The sequence below is a fragment of the Haliotis cracherodii genome, unplaced genomic scaffold, assembly GCF_022045235.1.
Source record: "Haliotis cracherodii isolate W230 unplaced genomic scaffold, xgHalCrac1.p SCAF_5, whole genome shotgun sequence".
Classification (NCBI taxonomy): Eukaryota; Metazoa; Mollusca; class Gastropoda; order Lepetellida; family Haliotidae; genus Haliotis; species Haliotis cracherodii.
This window is the reverse complement of record NW_027266308.1, coordinates 11,259,729-11,279,668: the sequence shown is the minus strand read 5'-3', so window position 1 is coordinate 11,279,668 and position 19,940 is coordinate 11,259,729. Positions and strand designations below refer to the sequence as shown.

Below are 19,940 nucleotides of genomic sequence, written 5' to 3'. Positions count from 1 at the left end.
TGTTGTATATTGTTGTACAGTTATGCGGGCTGTGTTGTATATTGTTGTACAGTTATGCGGGCTGTGGTGTATATTGTTGTACAGTTATGCGGGCTGTGGTGTACACATGTGCGGGCTGTGTTGTATATTGTTGTACAGTTATGCGGGCTGTGTTGTATATTGTTGTACAGTTATGTGGGCTGTATTGTATATTGTTGTACAGTTATGCAGGCTGTGTTGTATATTGTTGTACAGTTATGCGTGCTGTGGTGTACAGATGTGCGTGCTGCGTTGTATGCTGTGTTGTATAATATTGTACTGTGCGTGCTGTGTTGTATAATGTTGTACTGATGTGTGTGCTGTGTTTTATAATGTTGTACCATTGTGCGTGGTGTGGTATGCGTTATGTAATGCATTGTTGTGCGTCCTGTGTTGTATGTTGTATAATCTTGTACACTTGTGTGTGTTGTGTTGTATGCTGTATAATGTTGTACAGATGTGCTTGGTGTGTTGTGCGTTGTATAATGTACTGTTGTGCGTCCAGTGTTGTGTGTTGTGTAATGTTGTGATGTGTTGTATCGTTGTGTGATATGTGTGATCTGTGTGTTTTACCATGTTGTACGAGCTGTATTGTGTTATGTGGTGTACACTCTTGTACAGTTGTGGTAGCTGTGGTGCATGTGATGTGTCTTGGTGGGTGTGTTGATGTGCCAGATGTTCTGTGTTGTACTATGTTGTACAATTGTACGAACTGTACAATAATGGCCGGTCTGTCTTATGCTGTGTTGTTCATGCTGTGTTGCCATGTTGACGCAGACATGGTATGAAATACGGTATTGTGACGTCACCCTTGCACTGATTGAAGAAATAAATACTACTGATTTTTAAATATATTTCAATTAATAAAATACACAGCTGTGCAATGAGTCAGGGGGTTCCGGCGTTAGGCAGCAAACAAAAACACGCACCTTTTATGCAAATCGTGCCACTGGCAGGGCGTGACATGCTTATCCTTTTCGCGAACACCTGGTGTCATCACTGATTTTTTAGAGATCCATTTATACAATATCCACCACTATTTTGCGTTTTACGCTGAATGGAATCGGTTTCACTAGATAGTTGAGAGTGTTTATTCCCTGGCCTTGATGTGTAAAATTCACATTGTGTATGTTAAGGGTACACACGTACCTCTGTAGGGAATCAAACTCACTTCACACAACAACCGGGGGCACGGGTGGCCCAGTCGTCTAAGGCGCCGCGATTCGCTGTGCAGAGTTGCGTCCCTTTGGCACGCCAGAAACCTATGATTGTGGGTTCGAATCCCGGTTCGACCCAATTATGTTTCTAGGTTTGTCAGCACCATACCCATGCTCTTGGGTTTCACCGAAGTGGTAAACGTCTAAAACCTGCATCACTTCGGGCTTTCCTCCCACATTAAGCTGACACGCCGTGATATAACTAGAATAATGTTAAAAGCGGCGATAAAACTAACTCACCCACTCACTCACTCACACAACAACCCACTGCTCCGCTTCATAGCTGTAGAAATCGATACGCGTGTGAATTCCATCACTTGACCTACCTATCACCTACAGCTAAATGTAGGCCAAGGCCGTTTACCTAAATGACCCCATAAAGAGGCTATATTCACACCTATTTATAAAACGACTATGAGCTTACCCAGAAAATAATATTTTCGTTCAATCAAAGTATTATTTGTAAATGCATTATTTATGAATCCGAGAATGAAAGTAGGGAATACAAAAGTGTCATTACCAGAATCAATATCGTTTGTGTACTTACAAACTGTAGGTATTGATTTTTACTTACCACTCTTCCATGCTATGACAGGTTTCAAGTTCATACAGACACATGCTACCAAGGTGCTGATTGTGTGCCAAACTATCTAAATACCAGTCTTCCTAATTCCCTTTGAAGGTCGACAGCGCTGTAGAAGGATGTTAAAAGTTGTCAAAGTCCCCGACATACCTCGCGCTTGGAATTCTGTGTCAATATTTTACGAGCGATGCGAAAGGCTTTCAGCGCAAAGGATCAGTATTGCGATACACGTGGAATATTAAACCGTCACTTTGGGCGACGGTGTCTCCAGTAGGATATTGATTCCGTCAATCAGTTTTAATGTTTTCCACATCCACATGGCGTGTTCTGTGATTTTTTCCTCTAGATAATTCAACCTCTATAGTACAGACAAACAGAAACTGTCAGAACCAGTCATTTATTAAGCTACACTATGTTCTGATTGTAGCGGGCGGTCGGGTAGCCTAGTGGTTAAAGCGTTCGCTCGTCACGCCGGAAACCCCGGTTCGATTCCCGACACGGGTAAATTGTGTGAAGCCCATTTCTGGTGTCCCCCGCCGTGATATTGCTGGAATATTGCTAAAAGCGGCGTAAAACCATACACACTCACTCACTCACTCTGATTGTAGCAATAATAGTGTCACGTGTTTTTATTTGTACGAAATGTACAGAATAGAAAGGTTAGAGATCATGAATATGTTTGATATTTTCATGAAATTGTGTGTTCAGTATTCATAACAAAATTAACACCAAATATATCAATGATCCCAAAGAAATTTCGTTCAGTATATATTCAAAGAAGATATTTTTTTATAGAGAATGTCTGTGTATATCGTTGAGTGTTTGAATTATTTGTTTATTCGTGAAACATGTTATATTTGTTAGAAACAAATATATAGATTATTCCCATCTTGAGTTTCAAAATATGTTATACGAACAATGCGTCTAATTGTGACTTCTTATTACCACCCTAGCGTCATAATCGCCTTAATCCTAGCGCAAGCGTTAATGGGATTATCAACGTGCATATTCCAACCAATCAGCGCCCTTCGTTGTATCTAACAAGCTGCTAATTTCCTATTTAGGTTCAGCTCACAATTGAGATTGAGTGTGACAAGGAACGCAGGGAGGAAAGACCACCGCCGTCGTCAAAGAAGTAACAAACGAGGTCTCAAAGGATGCGAACTGTACCTTCTGAAGTCACTCCATCACGATCATGGGGATAGAACCGAGAGAATCAGCTTTCTTCATGAGGCTATAAACCTTTGCTGGACTCTCAATAGGATCACAACGACGGAAACACATAGGACAAATTATACTGAATTCATACACGGGAAGACCTAAGTGACACATACTCCTGTCCGTGTTTTTAGGTTTGGAACTATTTTCTCTTGGTGTCAGTTTATAAGCAGGAGTACACTTAGGTCCCGCCCCTGTAAACTCACGATCACTTGTGAGATCCACATAATGAATTATTTGAAGTGGATAATTGCTGATTGATTCGGGAGGGGCCTTGTGTTGGCCGAGTCCTGCTGCAAGATTTGATTGATTTTTGGAACTTCTCAAGTGTACACGCCTTGCGACTAGTGCGTTTTAAGATCGTTGCTGTCGTTGCTATGCACCTATCTACCGACGGCCGTCCATGTGGTTGTTCACGCCAATGATACTGGGTTGATGAAGAGGATGAACGGCCTGGTGTTGTGGTACTGATGGAAGTGAGAGAGATACAGTGACGGGCCATGTTAGTAACAGCTACTAGGAGATACAGCCAATGTAATAGCGTTGTTATTGCTGTGTTCGGTTCCATATAGACGATGTGACATTGTTTCACATCATCACGGCGAATTGCTCATTTTCTGCTGTCTGATGTACATATATATGTATCACACTTTGATTGCAGCTATGGCATGCTGACCCCGTATCTGTGAGGTCGCATAATGTGGTAATATTGGTAACCACATGCGCGGATCAATGAAGAAAACATTTTTCCAAACACATGGGACTCTGTCCAACCCAGGAACCAGCCAATCTGGTAAAAGATATCTCTGACACTGGATTGGACATAGAAATTATTGACTCCAATGCTTCTATGCGCGCCCCCAACTCATTTTACAGAACTACACTCGCCGGACGAAAAGAACGTTAAGCGCCTTGGCAACAATGATTAGAACTTCAGACACGGGAGGTAACCCGTCACAGAAGAGATATACAGACATTCATACATATGAACAGTCTTCTAGATCACCCGCTCGTTGAGACCCTTGTTATAGGATAGTCAGGCGGCAACAATTGATAGCGGCCGAGTGAATTCAATTGGGGCTGAATGGAACGCGAGAGATCCACTCGCACGTCTTAGTAACTCGGACCTCGTCAATATTTACGTCCCGACGAGGGAAGGTGTGTTATGGTCAAGGAGGGGTCGCCCCGTGTTGTCGGAGTGTTGGCCACGTGGATGTGAGGGTGACGGGCGCCAACCACCCGGGGGACTCAACCATGGAGGCCCGTAATAAACTTCGGGAATATCTCACCAAGGGGAACGCGAAACAGCTGGCCAAGTTACTCAAGGACCTCCCTGTCCGCTCTGTCAGCCAGAGAGTCAACGAGGAACTGGACGAGGACGGTACAACAGCTCTGATTCTGTGTGCCAAAGCGTTGAAGGAGGGTGATGGAGATGCGGAGGATTATGCGGAGTGTTGTTTGCTGTTGCTGAAGAATGGTGCCAACGTTAGGGCAAAGACGACGGACGGTCAGACAGCCCTCCATTGGGCGGTGTCTTGTTGTACGCCTACCCTGGCGGCGATACTTCTATCAGCTGGGGCTGACCCAAACCAGAAGGATCAAAACGGGATTAACGCTTTACAATTAGCGATTAAGGAAGGGAGCGCCGATAATGTGAAACTGATTCTTGACAAACGGCCTCAGGTAGGTACACCTTTTTTACTTTCATACATAAACTTAACACTAAACATAGTGTTACGGTCACTGGACAGGCGTTGTGTGATATGGTAAACACTATTTAAATCCTATTGTGAGTTATGGGGAAATAAAGGTCTGGGATTGCTGCGTTAATAACCAAGCTATTACTGCGGCCCTGGCCGATCTCCGATCTATTCCTTTGCCATTTAACTGAACATTCTACTATACTCGCGTGTGATGAGAATCGATAATGCGGAAGTAGGGTGTTTTCTAATGGGAAGGTCTAGTTGATTTCTGGCAATAAGCGATAGTTGCAATGTCCTGTCCCAGCGCTATGTTGTAAAGCCCAGAATTGAACCTAGCGACCGTATTGATGAATGTGTTTCCAGCTTCTGATATGACAGTGATGAATTATGTTCCACCCAAAGTTAACTGTATTTAACGACCACAAACTACACAACAATCAGATTACCGTCACACCGGCCATCTCAGGGGATTAAACTTTCAAGCGTTGAGACGGACGCATTCAACGTTAGATATATCAACGCCTAGTCGCCTTCGGGTCAGTAGGGATACTAGTATTATCATGACATGTCTGAATACCTTTGTTCTATAATCCTACAGAAAACATAGGTGAGGTGAAATTGCGTTTAACGTCGCGTCCAAGATTATGGCACTTATATAGCGACGTGGATGCACGCGTGTGTGTGTGTGTGTGTGTGTGTGTGGCTGCTTCTACTAGTCCGGACTGATGCCGATTTAAAGTGTTAGCTCACTGAGATACCATTCCGCAGTTTAACATGAATACCCCGATCAGACACAGTATGTTGACTCCGAGCCGACCAGTCCTTACTTTAGCCCCTTAATGCCGAGCGCCAGACAGGGTAACAACAAGTACCATCTTTTAACGTCTTTTGGTATGACGCGGTCGGGTATCGAACCCCGGACCTTCCGCTCTCCGGGCGGACGCTCTACCACTAGACCACGGAGGCGGTCTACAGAAAACATAGAAACCACGTGGGAACTGATATAAGTTCTGTTAGGTGTCCATGTGCATAATGTATTCAATAACCATTCTTTTGTACACACACTGTTTTTAATATAACCATGCCTCATGGTTGTGTTTAATATTCCATTCAACCAAAATTGAGTTAAATCCAACGACCGTGTGGGGGTACGCGATGAACAAATCACCTTATCGTAACTACCAATGTTCCGAACTTGTTCCATTGATCGTCCCACTCCATGCGTGAAAAATACCGTAAATACCATTGTAAAGTTTCCTATCTATAACCTGCGTTTGTCTACAACGGTAAAACATACCAGCGTATTCATACATGCCCCAGTTAATCCCACACTGGTTCACTAATCTGTATTACGTAACACCGATGGGATAAGCCGGCAGAACAGTGTAATCCGCTTCCAGGTAGACCTTGCAACCAGCAGATTAAGCTAAATAGTCCCAATCATGAATGTATGGAGGACATTTGCTTAAAAAACAAGAGCGACGTATGTAGTATGCCCCGCTTCGCCTGACTGGCCTTCCATTACCGACCGCAAGGAATACATAACCCTTTAAGCTTGAGCTCAGTGAGGGTCGACGCGCTTGTTATGGATGTGTCTGCCTGCTAAATAATAGACGTATTGAATGACTATTGTTAAGACTGAATACCGTGTTTCGTGCGCTACACCAAAATGCCTTGATTAATATCGAATCTACATAATTTCGGAGCCGTCTGCACTTGGTAACCTCTAAGGCGTTGAATGAAAGAAAGGCGTGACGTTTTGTCGGTCTACACTCTATTATCATTCACAACATATATCTTGTATATATCATTGGGTTTCAAAAGAACGGTAAACTGAAGACTAGAATGAAGGTTTCGCGAAATTAGGTTACAACAGAGACGGGATGTTTGGTTGTATGAAGGAATTTGAGACAACTGTAAACATGGTTTGTTTGTTTGTTGTTTAACACCGCACTCGGCAATATTACAGCTATATGACGGCGGTCTGTAAATAATCGAGTCTGGGCCAGACAATCCAGTGATTGACATCATGAGCATCGATGACATGCATCAACCAAGTCAGCGAGCCTGACCACCCGATCCCGTTAGTTGCCTTTACGACGTGGGTTGCTGAAGACCTATTCTACCCCGAATCTTCACGGGTCTGTAAACATGGTAAACCTGAAATACATTCTCTGTAAAACAGGTTTTATTGGATTGATAGCTATCCAAATATTCCGTGTTGTGTTCAGTCTGAAAATGTCCAATACCATGGCCTATATTGCTATATATGTGGTTTTGTATCAAATTATGTATTCAACATACTTCTTCAGTATATCTGGTATATACGTAATAAACAAAACTTGTTTATATGTGACCGCCAACTGAACTCGAAATACCATTCATAGAAAAAATACACTTGGGGAAGCACACAAGCAAACAAACAAACAAACAAACAAACAAACGAATAAGGAGCGAAAACAAGGACTGGTCGGTTCGGAGTCAATATACTTTGTCTCCGTAGGGTATCAAATTTCATGTTAAACTGCGGCATTGCATCTCAGTTGACTTGCTCTATAAAATTAGGGGGGCAAAGTGGCCCAGTCGTCTAAGGCGCCGCGATTCGCTGTGCAGAGTTGCGTCCCTTGGGCACGCCAGAAACCTATTATTGTGGGTTCGAATCCCGGTTCGCCCCGATTATGTTTCTAGGTTTGTCAGCACCATACCCGTGCTCGTGGGTTTCACCGAAGTGGTAAATGTCTGAGAGCTGCATCACTCCGGGCTTTCCTCCCACATTAAGCTGACACGCCGTTATATAACTGGAATACTTTTAAAAGCGGCGTTAAACCCAACTCACTCACTATAGAATTAGTATTAGTCATGACTAGCACAAGCAGCTACCCATCCCATCAACCCAACACACCCCTACCCCCACCCCTACCCCCACCCCCACCCCCACCCCCACCCCCACGCCCACGCGCGCTCGCTACATAAGTTACACATTGTGAAAAATGGAATTGCATTCAAGCGGAAATTAGTTTAGACAACTCTAGGCATTGTGTGCATTCCTAATAAACTTCAACGATAGAAATCCATTCTGTGTGAATAATGAAAACAGTTTCGATTTCAGAGAAACTGGTTTCCTTACACAATCATTATCACCAAGGTTGAACCATACCACATTTGAAATAAACATACCAGTCGATAAAAGCTATTAGTTTTGACCACCCGGCAATTGTTGTGTGTTATGTCTGGATAATGGAGTTTGTCAGTACTAGACTTCCGTCATCAGGACACATTTACATGTATATAGCAACCAGTATCAGTGCTGGGCTTACATCACCCACGTGGAGGGCGTGTCTGGTAATTGTTTTCAGTCTGGCGCCTACCTTTGTTAGGGTGCTTACATGTATATGTGTCAAAACGTGTGGTGTCACCCCGAGCAAGCGACTTAGTTCAAAATGTGCCTCTCTTCACCCAGCTGGAAATTGGTACTCGATAGTTGTATACTCCCCAGGGAGTTGAGAATGATAATGCGCCCGTATGAAGCGTTAGTTGTATACTCCCCAGGGAGTTGAGAATGATAATGCAAACGGATCCACTGGCCTGGGAACAAATAAAACCGCATGCTAGTACCTGGATGCCTTTGGTATATAATAATAATAATAATAATAATAATAATAATAATAATAATAATAATTATAATTATAATTATAATCATAATAATTAAAAATGAATAAAAATAAATAAAAATGAATAAAAATAAAATAATAATAATGCAATGTAAGTATGCCATTATATGCATATATCATAAAGACAACTGTGTTTATGATCATGATGATCATTGAAGTGGTGTATGCATCCGTATCGCGGTATTCACTATAGCAGCATGTGTGTGTACATCATAACTGTCACTAGAGTGAGTAAATGTTGGTAAATGCCGCACTCAGCAGTATCACAGGTATGTCATGGCGGTCTGAAAATAATGGAGACATAGAAACCGTTATGGAAAGCACGAGCAACGCTCCACGCCGTGACACACACTCAGTCACGTGGCACTCAGTCACGTCGGTAACGAACTCCATGAAACCCTGGACCTCCTATATAAAACATCCCCTCTACAGTGTCGGGAGGATGGGGCACTGGAGCATCCGGGAGCATCTTCGGACATCCGGTGACACAGGGACCCAGTCTTCCATAGCGCTAAAAATCGTTGTGCAGAGTTAAGTCCCTTTGGCATGCCAGGATCCCATGATCACGGGTTTGATTAACAGATTTCGGCCTGATTATGGTTCTTGGTTGTCAGCACCATACCAAATTCCGAAATTAACTGATGCTGTTCAGGTTGCGTTAACCCCAAACCCAGAATCATACAGGAGTGAGTGAGTATGGTTTTACGCCGCTTTTAGCAATATTCTAGCACTGCGGAGGACACCAAAAATGGGCTTCACACATTGTACCCTTGTGGGGAATCGAACTCGGGTCTTGGTGTGACGAGCCAACGCTTTAACCACTAGGCTACCCCACCGCCCCTCAATCAAACAGGACCACGGGCATGCTTTGAATGATATTACATTATGTCTCGAGAGTGTGAATATTTCATTTTATTATTAAAGTATTTTATAATGTTCACTTCACTGATATGTGCCTATACCGCATACTTGGATGATATATAACTTACTGTATTATCAGGTACATTGCATACTCGTGATGTGTGCAAATTGATAGGGGAAGATGGTAGTTCCATACTAAACTTCCTGCTGGGCAATCTAAGTGTGCATAAGAGTTAACCCCCCCCCCCCCCTCTCATAGACAAATCTACGCCCCACAGAGACAATCTAAGTGTGTACAAGTCTACCCCCCCCCAATAGTTCAGTCTACACCCCATAGAGAAAGCCCCATAGAGAAAGTCAAAGTGTGAACAACTCTACGCCCCATAGAGACAATCTAAGTGTGGACAAGTCTAACTCACCCACCGAACCCCACCCCCGTAAATAGGTCAGTGTACACCCCACAGAGAAAGTCAAAGTGTGGACAACTCTACGCCCCATAGAGACAATGTAAGTGTGGACATGTCTATCCCCATAGGCCAGTCTACACCCACCATCCCCCACCCCCCTAAATAGGCCAGTGTACGCCCCAAAGAGAATATCTCAGTATGGACAACTCTACGCCCCATAGAGACAATCTAAGTGTGGACAAGTCTAGGCCCCAAAGAGAATATCTCAGTATGGACAAATCTACGCCCCATAGAGACAATCTAAGTGTGGACAACTCTACGCTCCAAAGAAAACATCTCAGTATGGACAAATCTACGCCCCATAGAGACAATCTATGTGTGGACAACTCTACGCTCCAAAGAAAACATCTCAGTATGGACAAATCTACGCCCCATAGAGACAATCTAAGTGTGGACAACTCTACCCCCATAGGCCAGTCTACGCCCCATAGAGAAAATTAAGTGTGGACAAAGCTAGCCTCATATATATATATATAGAGAAAATCAAGTGTGGACAAAGCTAGCCTCATATATATATATAGAAATTTAAGTGTGGACCTATAGAGAAAATCTAAGCGTAGACGCCCCATGATGAAAGTGTTTATATTATACTGTTTTAATCTACATATCCTTAGAAAATCAACTTAAGCCAAAGACTTGCCCATGTACAAATATAGAAATATGCTTACTGAAAACCGGTTCATTCGAAATCAGCTTGAGCCAAACACTTGCTCATGTACAATATAGAAATATGCTTACTGAGACCAAAAAGAACATAATCATGCCTTGTCCTTTGAAATCAGTAATGCGTAATTCTTAATATCAACCAGCTAAAAATACATATCTGCCAAGAAAATAATTATTAAACATCAAAGGCCAATGTTGCCATTTCTTCACATATTTATTTCACTTGTCCTCCTTGTAACCCACTCTTGAGGACGAGGGCGGCGGGTTAGTCCTGGTAAAAGTTTTGGCTTGTCACGCCGAAGACCCGGGTTCGATTCCCCACATGGTTACATTGTGTGAAGCTCATTTCTGGTGTCCCCTGCAGTGATATTGCTGGAATATTGCTAACAGTGGCGTAAAACCTCACTCACACACAATATTCTAGCTCTATGACGGCGGTCTGTAAATAATCGAGTCTGGATTGGACAATCCAGTGATTGACACCATGAGCATCGATCCACGCAATTTGGATCGATGACATGCATCAACCAAGTCAGCAAGCCTGACCACCCGACCCCGTTAGACGTCTCTTACGACAAGCATAGTCACATTTTCGGCAAGCATGGGTTGCTGAAGACCTGTTCTACCCCCGATCTTCACGGGCGCGTGGCACAAAGGTAGACCTTGAAATACCGGACAGTTAATGTTTCTGAGTAATGTGGAGATGCAGTAGGTTGCCCCTAAACCTCAGTACACATTATAGAGACTAGGTATCCATTAAAATCTATGTCTTCTACCGTATTCTAAATGCCAGTCAAACGTTTCAGTTGTTATTAAAACGTAAGTATATTGTTGAATAGTGTTATGTTACATGTAAAACTTTGACATTTGAAATACGATGTGAACAGCTTTCCTTTGCAAAATTAATAATACGATTATATTTCACCGAGGAAAACCTTCATACTTGGGCAAGTAACAAATAATGTACAGTAAACTACGGTTATAACGAACACGCTTATAACGAACTGACGGATATAACGAACTTACTTTTTTGGTCCCGACTATTTGCTGTCGTTATGCTGTATATATACTTATAACGAACTACGGTTATAACGAACTAAAATTAGTAGTCCCTTTGAGTTCGTTATAACCGTACTTTACTGTATATATTCGCTCTGTTTATATCACTTCAGTACAGATTGGACGCGTCATCTCAAAAGACGCTAAAAGTTACTCCTCGGCATTGAGGGTATACAACTGAGGGGGGTAATCAAGTTCAACTGCAGTATGGTATATCATTGCACTAACACTATATAACCAACTTAAGTCTGGACCAGTACAAGCAGCACACATACATTGTCAAGGAGAAATGCTGAGGGATTTAGTCTCCTGATAAATTATGTCAAGGTCACTATTTAAATAGGATATATAGTAGAATTTATTGAAACTGATAATTGTTTTATAGCTTTGGTGAGGTTTGTGTTAAATGTGGTTGAACGTGGTAGTCAAGATTATATCACTAAAACAGCGATGTGCATGCACGTGTTTGTGTGTGTGTGTGTATGTGTGTGTGTGTGTGTGTGTGTGTGTGTGTGTGTGTGTGTGTGTGTGTGTGTGTGTGTGTGTGTGTGTGTGTGTGTGTAGGGGTGTGTGTGTGTGTGTGTGTGGGTGTGTGTGTAGGGGTGTGTGTGTGTGTAGGGTGTGTGTGTGTGTGTGTGTGTAGGGGTGTCTGTGTGTGTGTGTGTAGGGGTGTCTGTGTGTGTGTGTGTGTTTGTAGGGGGTGGGGGTAGGGTGAGGGTGTGTGTGTGTAGGGGTGTGTGTGTGTGTGTGTGTGTAGGTAGGGGTGTGTGTGTGTGTAGGGGTGTGTGTGTGTTGGGGTGTGTGTGTGTGTAGGTGTGTGTAGGTGTGTGTGTGTAGGGGTGTCTGTGTGTGTGTGTGTAGGGGTGTCTGTGTGTGTGTGTGTTTGTAGGGGTTGGGGTAGGGTGAGGGTGTGTGTGTGTGTAGGGGTGTCTGTGTGTCTGTGTAGGGGTGTCTGTGTGTGTGTGTGTGTGTGTGTGTATAGTAGAATTTATTGAAACTGATAATTGTTTTATAGCTTTGGTGAGGTTTGTGTTAAATGTGGTTGAACGTGGTAGTCAAGATTATATCACTAAAACAGCGATGTGCATGCACGTGTTTGTGTGTGTGTGTGTGTATGTGTGTGTGTGTGTGTGTGTGTGTGTGTGTGTGTGTGTGTGTGTGTGTGTGTAGGGGTGTGTGTGTAGGTGTGTGTGTGTGTGGGGGGGGGGGGGGGTGTGTAGGGGTGTGTGTGTGTGTGTGTGTGTGTGTGTGTGGGTGTGTGTGTAGGGGTGTCTGTGTGTGTGTGTGTAGGGGTGTCTGTGTGTGTGTGTGTGTTTGTAGGGGGTGGGGGTAGGGTGAGGGTGTGTGTGTGTAGGGGTGTGTGTGTGTGTGTGTGTGTAGGTAGGGGTGTGTGTGTGTGTAGGGGGGTGTGTGTGTGTTGGGGTGTGTGTGTGTGTAGGTGTGTGTAGGTGTGTGTGTGTAGGGGTGTCTGTGTGTGTGTGTGTAGGGGTGTCTGTGTGTGTGTGTGTTTGTAGGGGTTGGGGTAGGGTGAGGGTGTGTGTGTGTGTGTAGGGGTGTGTGTGTGTCTGTGTGTAGGTGTGTGTGTGTAGGGGTGTCTGTGTGTGTGTGTGTGTTTGTAGGGGGTGGGGGTAGGGTGAGGGTGTGTGTGTGTAGGGGTGTCTGTGTGTCTGTGTGTAGGGGTGGGGGTAGGGTGAGGTTGGGTGTGTGTAGGCGTGTGTATGTAGGGTTGTCTGTGTGTCTGTGTGTAGGGGGTGGGGGCAGGGGTGTCTGTGTGTCTGTGTGAAGGGGGTGAGAGTGGGTGTCTATCCGACTACATGTGTTTTGCCGCATGATTCAATCAACGATAGTGATTGATATCTTCAATACATGGTATACACTGTACCCATGTCCATGACTACACAATGACATTTAGAAAGGGGTCAAATGTAACAAATGTTATATTTGGGATAACACTTTCTTAGTAAAGTACAGATTCTCGTACTTTTTTGGGTTGAGTCCCGTCCGGGATTCGAACCCACACTTTCCAGAGTGAGGCACCTCATTGCCAGCACACAAAGTCAGCGACCTTGTCAGAGGGGTACTCAAAGTCCGTGATCTAGACTACCAGTGGTCGCACTTTCATTTTGTGGAAGCCTCGGTGGCTGAGTGGGTTAGATCGCTGACTTTGTGTGTTGGCGATTAGGTGCCTCACCCTGAAGTGATTCCTGGTTATATTAGTTCAACCAAACAAACAGTCCCGACCCACCCCGTAGTGATTCCGTGTAAGACAGTTCCACAAACAAACAATCCACGCCCACCCCTAAGTGACTCCGGGTTAGAAAAGATCCCAAAACAAACAACCACGCCCACCCTGTAGAGATTCCGGGTTAGAATAGTTCAAACAAACAAACAATCCACGCCCACCCTGTAGGGATTCCGGTTTAGAATAGTTCCTCAAACAATCCGCACCCACCCTGTAGGGATTCCGGGTTAAAATAGTTCAAACAAACAAACAATCCACACCCTCCATGTAGGGATTCCGGGTTAGGATAGTTCAAACAAACAAACAATCCACACCCACCATGTAGGGATTCCGGGTTAGAATAGTTCAACCAAAACAAACAATCCACGCCCACCATGTAGGGTTTCCGGGTTCGAATAGTTCAACCAAACAAACAATCCACACCCATCCCGTAGGGATTCCGGGTTCGAATAGTTCAACCAAACAAACAATCCGCACCCACCCTGTAGGGTTTCCGGGTTAGAATAGTTCAACCAAACAAACAATCCACACCCACCTTGTAGGGATTCCGGGTTCGAATAGTTCAACCAAACAAACAATCCACACCCACCCCGTAGGGATTCCGGGTTCGAATAGTTCAACCAAACAAACAATCCACCCCCACCCCGTAGGGATTCCGGGTTCGAATAGTTCAACCAAACAAACAATCCACACCCACCCCGTAGGGATTCCGGGTTTGAATAGTTCAACCAAACAAACAATCCACACCCACCCTGTAGGGATTCCGGGTTTGAATAGTTCAACCAAACAAACAATCCACGCCCACCCTGTAGGGATTCCGGGTTTGAATAGTTCAACCAAACAAACAATCCGCACCCACCATGTAGGGATTCCGGGTTTGAATAGTTCAACTAAACAAACAATCCACCCCCACCCCGTAGGGATTCCAGGTTAGTAAAGCCCCCCAACAGACGAACAAACAATGCACACCCACCATGCTCTATCCACTTAACACACTGATTGATCAATGTCTGCGTATTTACAAACACTATTCACACGAACATTATTTTGTTGTGAGCGCGAAATAACTGCTTTCAACCAACACTGCAAGCACTTAAGACTGTATCGTGAGAGCCAGGTATGTAACAATATCCAGATCATTGTTGCGGGTCGTCAACCTGTCGCCTATTAACCTTCATATATGGGCACCTCGGGTCTCATTGACAAAAGACGTCACATGTAGCAGTCTTCATACAATGTTTGTATGTACTCGAATGACACCTCAGGGTAATCCCTTCATGCAGAATAACACGTTATATATTAACGACAAGAGTGTTAAATCCATATGTTGCGACGCACGTAAGCTAAAGCTGCATTCACGTTATATCCATGCGTTTGAAACCGAAAATATTTCCTTTTATATCCCATGTCAATGACAGAATATAGTATTTACAATGTTACTTTTATATTAAAATTTAGAGGTTGGAAAATTTGTTCAATGTGTCAAGGTAAATAGTCATAATACAATATAATGTAATAATTACCACATATGTATTTGTCAATAATTCTGTTATTTTACACTCCCCCCCCCCCCCCCCCCCCAAAAAAAAAAAAAAAAGAAGAAGAAAAAAACGAAAAAAACAACAACATTTTGCGAAAAGAGCTTGTGCGTGTCTCCGTTTCGTCTTCGTTTTCCTCACTTGAATAATTTTTCAGATATGTTTTCACCAATGGATTCGCGATGCTGCCTAGGAGCATTCATTAAGTCTTTCCACCATTCCGACTGGCCATGTCTTTGGTCTCCATCAATATTGTGATACATTAGAAATATCTCTTGTAATGAATGTCTCATTGCTACAGCATTAGCTTCCGAGTCGAGTCAATTAGTCTCCATCAAAGCGTTGAATAATTCACTGAGCTGATCGCTCAATCAGTAACACTATCAGACTAAAGCTACCATGCCAGTATTGATACCTTCAAGGATTCAGACATTCCAGGATTGACGTCTTTTGGCGATATTGGTGTCCGCCTGATAGTGTCAGAAAGGCTTTTCAGGATTATGGAATCACATCGTTTGTTATTTAACCCCGCACTCCACAATATTCCGCCTATATGACTGCTGTCTGTAAATAATCGAGTTTTGTCCAGGCAATCCAGTGATTGACATCATGAGCATCGACCTTAGCATGGGATACAATGGGATGCCTGTCTGACCACCCGATCCTACTCGCGCCTGTTAAGAAAAACGCAGGTTGCTGAAGACCTATTTTACCCTGGACTCTAACTTGAGGGTATGGTTATGTAAATACCTTCCTGATAATGGAAAATGTTTTATCGCTAATATTGAGTGAGTGAGTGAGTGAGTAGGGTTTAACGCCACTTTTAACAGTATTCCAGTTATATCACGGCGTGTCAGCTTAATGTGGGAGGAAAGCCCGAAGTGATGCAGGTCTTAGACGTTTACCACTTCGGTGAAACCCAGGAGCACGGGTATGGTGCTGACAAACCTAGAAACATAATCGGGGCGAACCGGGATTCGAACCCACAATCATAGGTTTCTGGCGTGCCCAAGGGACGCAACTCTGCACAGCGAATCGCGGCGCCTTAGACGACTGGGCCACCCGTGCCACCCGTGCCCCCCGCTTATATTGAAAGATGTGGTGTCTTGTTAAATATACCTCTGAAATATCACACATTTGTTTCATTGGAAATAGAATTGATTATTAGTTTAGTGAGTACCAAACGCACACATATTGCTATCTCTATTCCTTATAAATATTTACGATATGGAAACACGCGAAGGTCTTGTTACGTATCGATTCCCAAATTGAAACAATATGTTAACCCAGAAATCTCTACGTTAACGAAGTTATTGTGAAACCAACAAATGGTATATAATTGACAATTGTATTACAAAATTAACTAGGTTTATAAATCAATAAAATAACTGCACAGCAATAACAATGGCAGTGCACAATCGAATGGTAGTACAATATCCAATGGCAGTTTATAATATGATGACAGTGGTCAGTATCAAGTACAATGATACAGTGGTGATAGCAAAGGTCAGTGATAATATTATATTCAACCAGCAGCAACAATGGTCAAGCTTCCGAGAAAAGCAAAGGCAGAAAATACGGGGTGATGAGTGATCTTCACAGGAAAGATGGTCTTGATGTAATCAAATGTGTAAGCGATACAAGAGGCATGCACTTGTCCCCTTTTACACAGCCTAACTAGCTACTGGAATATCTACATCATCATGTGTCATCACAACATAGAATATTCAACACGTTGCTATAACACTCTCTCTCAGTCCACGGTATACCGAACGTTTACACATTAAACAAAACTGCTTACATTAAATAGTATAACATTCCTGACAACTAACCACTGTCCAAATACAATGCGCTTCTACTGAATCTCAACAGAAACAATGTAATGCAGTTACAATCATTGTTTAACAATAACAATGCAAAGCCATATAACAGTCTAAAACTATTAATCGTATAATAATCGAAATTTAAGACTTTCTCTCACTGTCAGATGTATAGAAGCTGCATGGTAATATATGCCGCGCGAACCCCTTGTATTATGCAGAGCCAAATGATTTGTATCCATGTATGTTTACAGAAGTCCTCACACATCGAGAACACCTTATTATATTGGGAACGCCAGGCGATTGTTTATTGAGCAACAGGCATCACATCGATGTAGGCAGGTTACCAGAAGTACCATTCGTCACCACTCGCCCCTTTCCGTCACCTGCAAGATCGCTATTCGGCTTGTCCCGGAATAACACGAGTTGGTCACGAATGCAGAAGTACTTCCTGCGACAAGCCTGGTTCCCTGGGTATGCTGCGCTGGCGCTACAGTAGCATACCAAGGGAGCCAGGCTACTATGTGACCTCATGTGCATATTTATTGATACGAATATAAGATGGTTAATCGCATCCATAGCGCTGTCCATTATATGAAAATACAATTTATAATTGGTGAAGAGGTTCAGGCGACGGCCCGACACTATGCCACAGTTATATGGTGAAGGTTGTTGGATAAAAGGATTGATGAATATATATTTTAATGACAGCGATATTCGTGTCATCGTGTATGAAAAAAAGTGACTTTGGCAATTTAGGCCACGGCTACGGTAAAATAAATCATTCAGAAGTCACGCAAACTACAATACACGTTTATTGGGTAGAGGAATATACTCAGGCCATTAGCTGATGAAAACTCGCTCTTATACAACTATTCATCTGTCACCGACAATGAAGACCAGGAAGTAATTAACTTCGGTAATTGTGGGCCGACCATTTATATTCTGAGAGGCGAGGGCGCTGGGATTTTGTCTGGAGATTAGATATTTTCCAGCTACAGCCGCAAAACCATGTATTTTCTTAATTTAAACAACTGGCCTAAATATTTATTTAAAGGAAAACACTTTGCAACAATATAATTTTTGTGGCAGACTTTTTCATTTTCAGTAGTCCGTAGCACAATTAAACTCCTTACATTTCAAAGCCTTTACTTGTGCAAAATATTTACAAGCTCAGTCGTGGCTTGTGGTCATGAAATATATGCAATACAATGCTTTACTCGATATAGGCTTACCGATACGTGAGTGAGTGAGTGAGTGAGTTTTTGCTTTACGCCGCTTTTAGCAATATTCCAGCAATATCACGGCGGGGGACACCAGAAATGGGCTTCACACATTGTACCCATGTCGGGAATGGAATCCGGATCTTCGGCGTGACGAGCGAACACTTTAACCACTAGGCTACCCGACCGCCCCCTTACTGATACGACAATATGGGCGAAGACCCGTGAAGATCGTGGGTAGAATAGGTCCTCCCCAATACAACCCATGCTTGTTGTGAGAGGCGACAGTTGCTTGTCGTAAGAGGCGACTAACGGGATCGGGTGGTCAAGTTCGCTGACTTGGTTGATGCATGTCATCGTATCCAAATTGCGTGGATTGATGCTCATGATATCAATCACTGGATTGTCTGGCCCAATATCAATTATGTACAGACCGCCGTCATATAGCTGGAATATTGCTGAGTGCGGCGTTAAACAACAAACAAACAATAAAGGTTCAACGCAAGAAAATAATCAGATTTCTTTGGGCGTAAAAGGCAAAATGTTGATGAACTTTACATGAAGTTTTCCCCCACGACTAGTAAAAGCAACTTTTCCATCATATATAAAATAAAACAAAAAGGATTTAGGAAACTAAGCGTTACATCTATTCATTTATTTTAGGGCCACGGGTGGCCCATTCGTCTAAGGCGCCGCGATTCGCTGTTCAGAGTTGCCTCCCTTGGGCACGCCAGAAACCTATGATTGTGGGTTCGAATCCCGGTTCCCCCTCGATTATGTTTCTAGGTTTGTCAGCACCATACCAGTGCTCCTGGGTTTCACCGAAGTGGTAAACGTCTGAGACCTGCATCACTTCGGGCTTTCCTCCAACATTAAGCTGATACGCCGTGATATAACTGGAATACTGTTAAAAGCGGCGTAAAACCCAACTCACTCACTCACTCATTATTAATCTACAAAATTCCGACAAACAAGTGGTATTCCTTACAGAATATGAGCTCGAATCGAAGTCTGTATGTCAATGGTATTGACAACGTACACATTTACATCATAAATATACCATCTCGTTAAACAGTGAAGGGTCACTTTCCTTAATGAACCTATTAAGTCAATATACAATTACTGAAATATACGGGTATTGAACTGCTTCCGCTACACCGAGTAAATATTGGGGGAGAGGAGTGAATCAATGTAACGTGGAGTTAAGGTTGATATTGATGATAATATAAGTAACCCAACGCCGGCTTGGGAATTATTGTAAGTGACACTCTCATCCCATGAGCACGCCAGAAACCTATGATTGTGGGTTCGAATCCCAGTTCGCCCCGATTATGTTTCTAGGTTTGTCAGCACCATTCCCGTACTCGTGGGTTTCACCGAAGTGGTGAACGTCTGAGACCTGCATCACTTCGGGCTTTCCTCCCACATTAAGCTGACACGCCGTGATATAACTGGAATACTGTTAAAAGCGGCGTTAAACCCAACTCACTCACTCACTCATACCACGAGTTCAGGGTCTGCAGTACTAACTAATAAATTATATCCAATATGAAGACGCTCAAACTACACATCGAAGGACCTGTTTCACCTTCTGGACATTTTATTCCGATTTAATGTTTATTGCTCAGTATTCCTCTTAATACCGTTTGCCATC

The 19,940-nt window shown here is 43.2% G+C and overlaps 1 protein-coding gene across 2 annotated transcripts in view; it reads left to right on the top strand.

Moving 5' to 3' along the window:
* The first annotated feature begins 3,701 nt into the window (after positions 1-3,701).
* Positions 3,702-19,940, top strand: part of LOC139443241 (inversin-B-like) — a 72,292-nt gene continuing 56,053 nt past the window's right edge. For both annotated transcript variants that reach the window (XM_071224213.1, XM_071224212.1), the window contains exon 1: positions 3,702-4,719. In XM_071224213.1, coding sequence (XP_071080314.1) covers positions 4,291-4,719 — 429 coding nt within the window. In that variant the 5' untranslated portion in view covers positions 3,702-4,290. The remainder of the gene's footprint in view (positions 4,720-19,940) is intronic.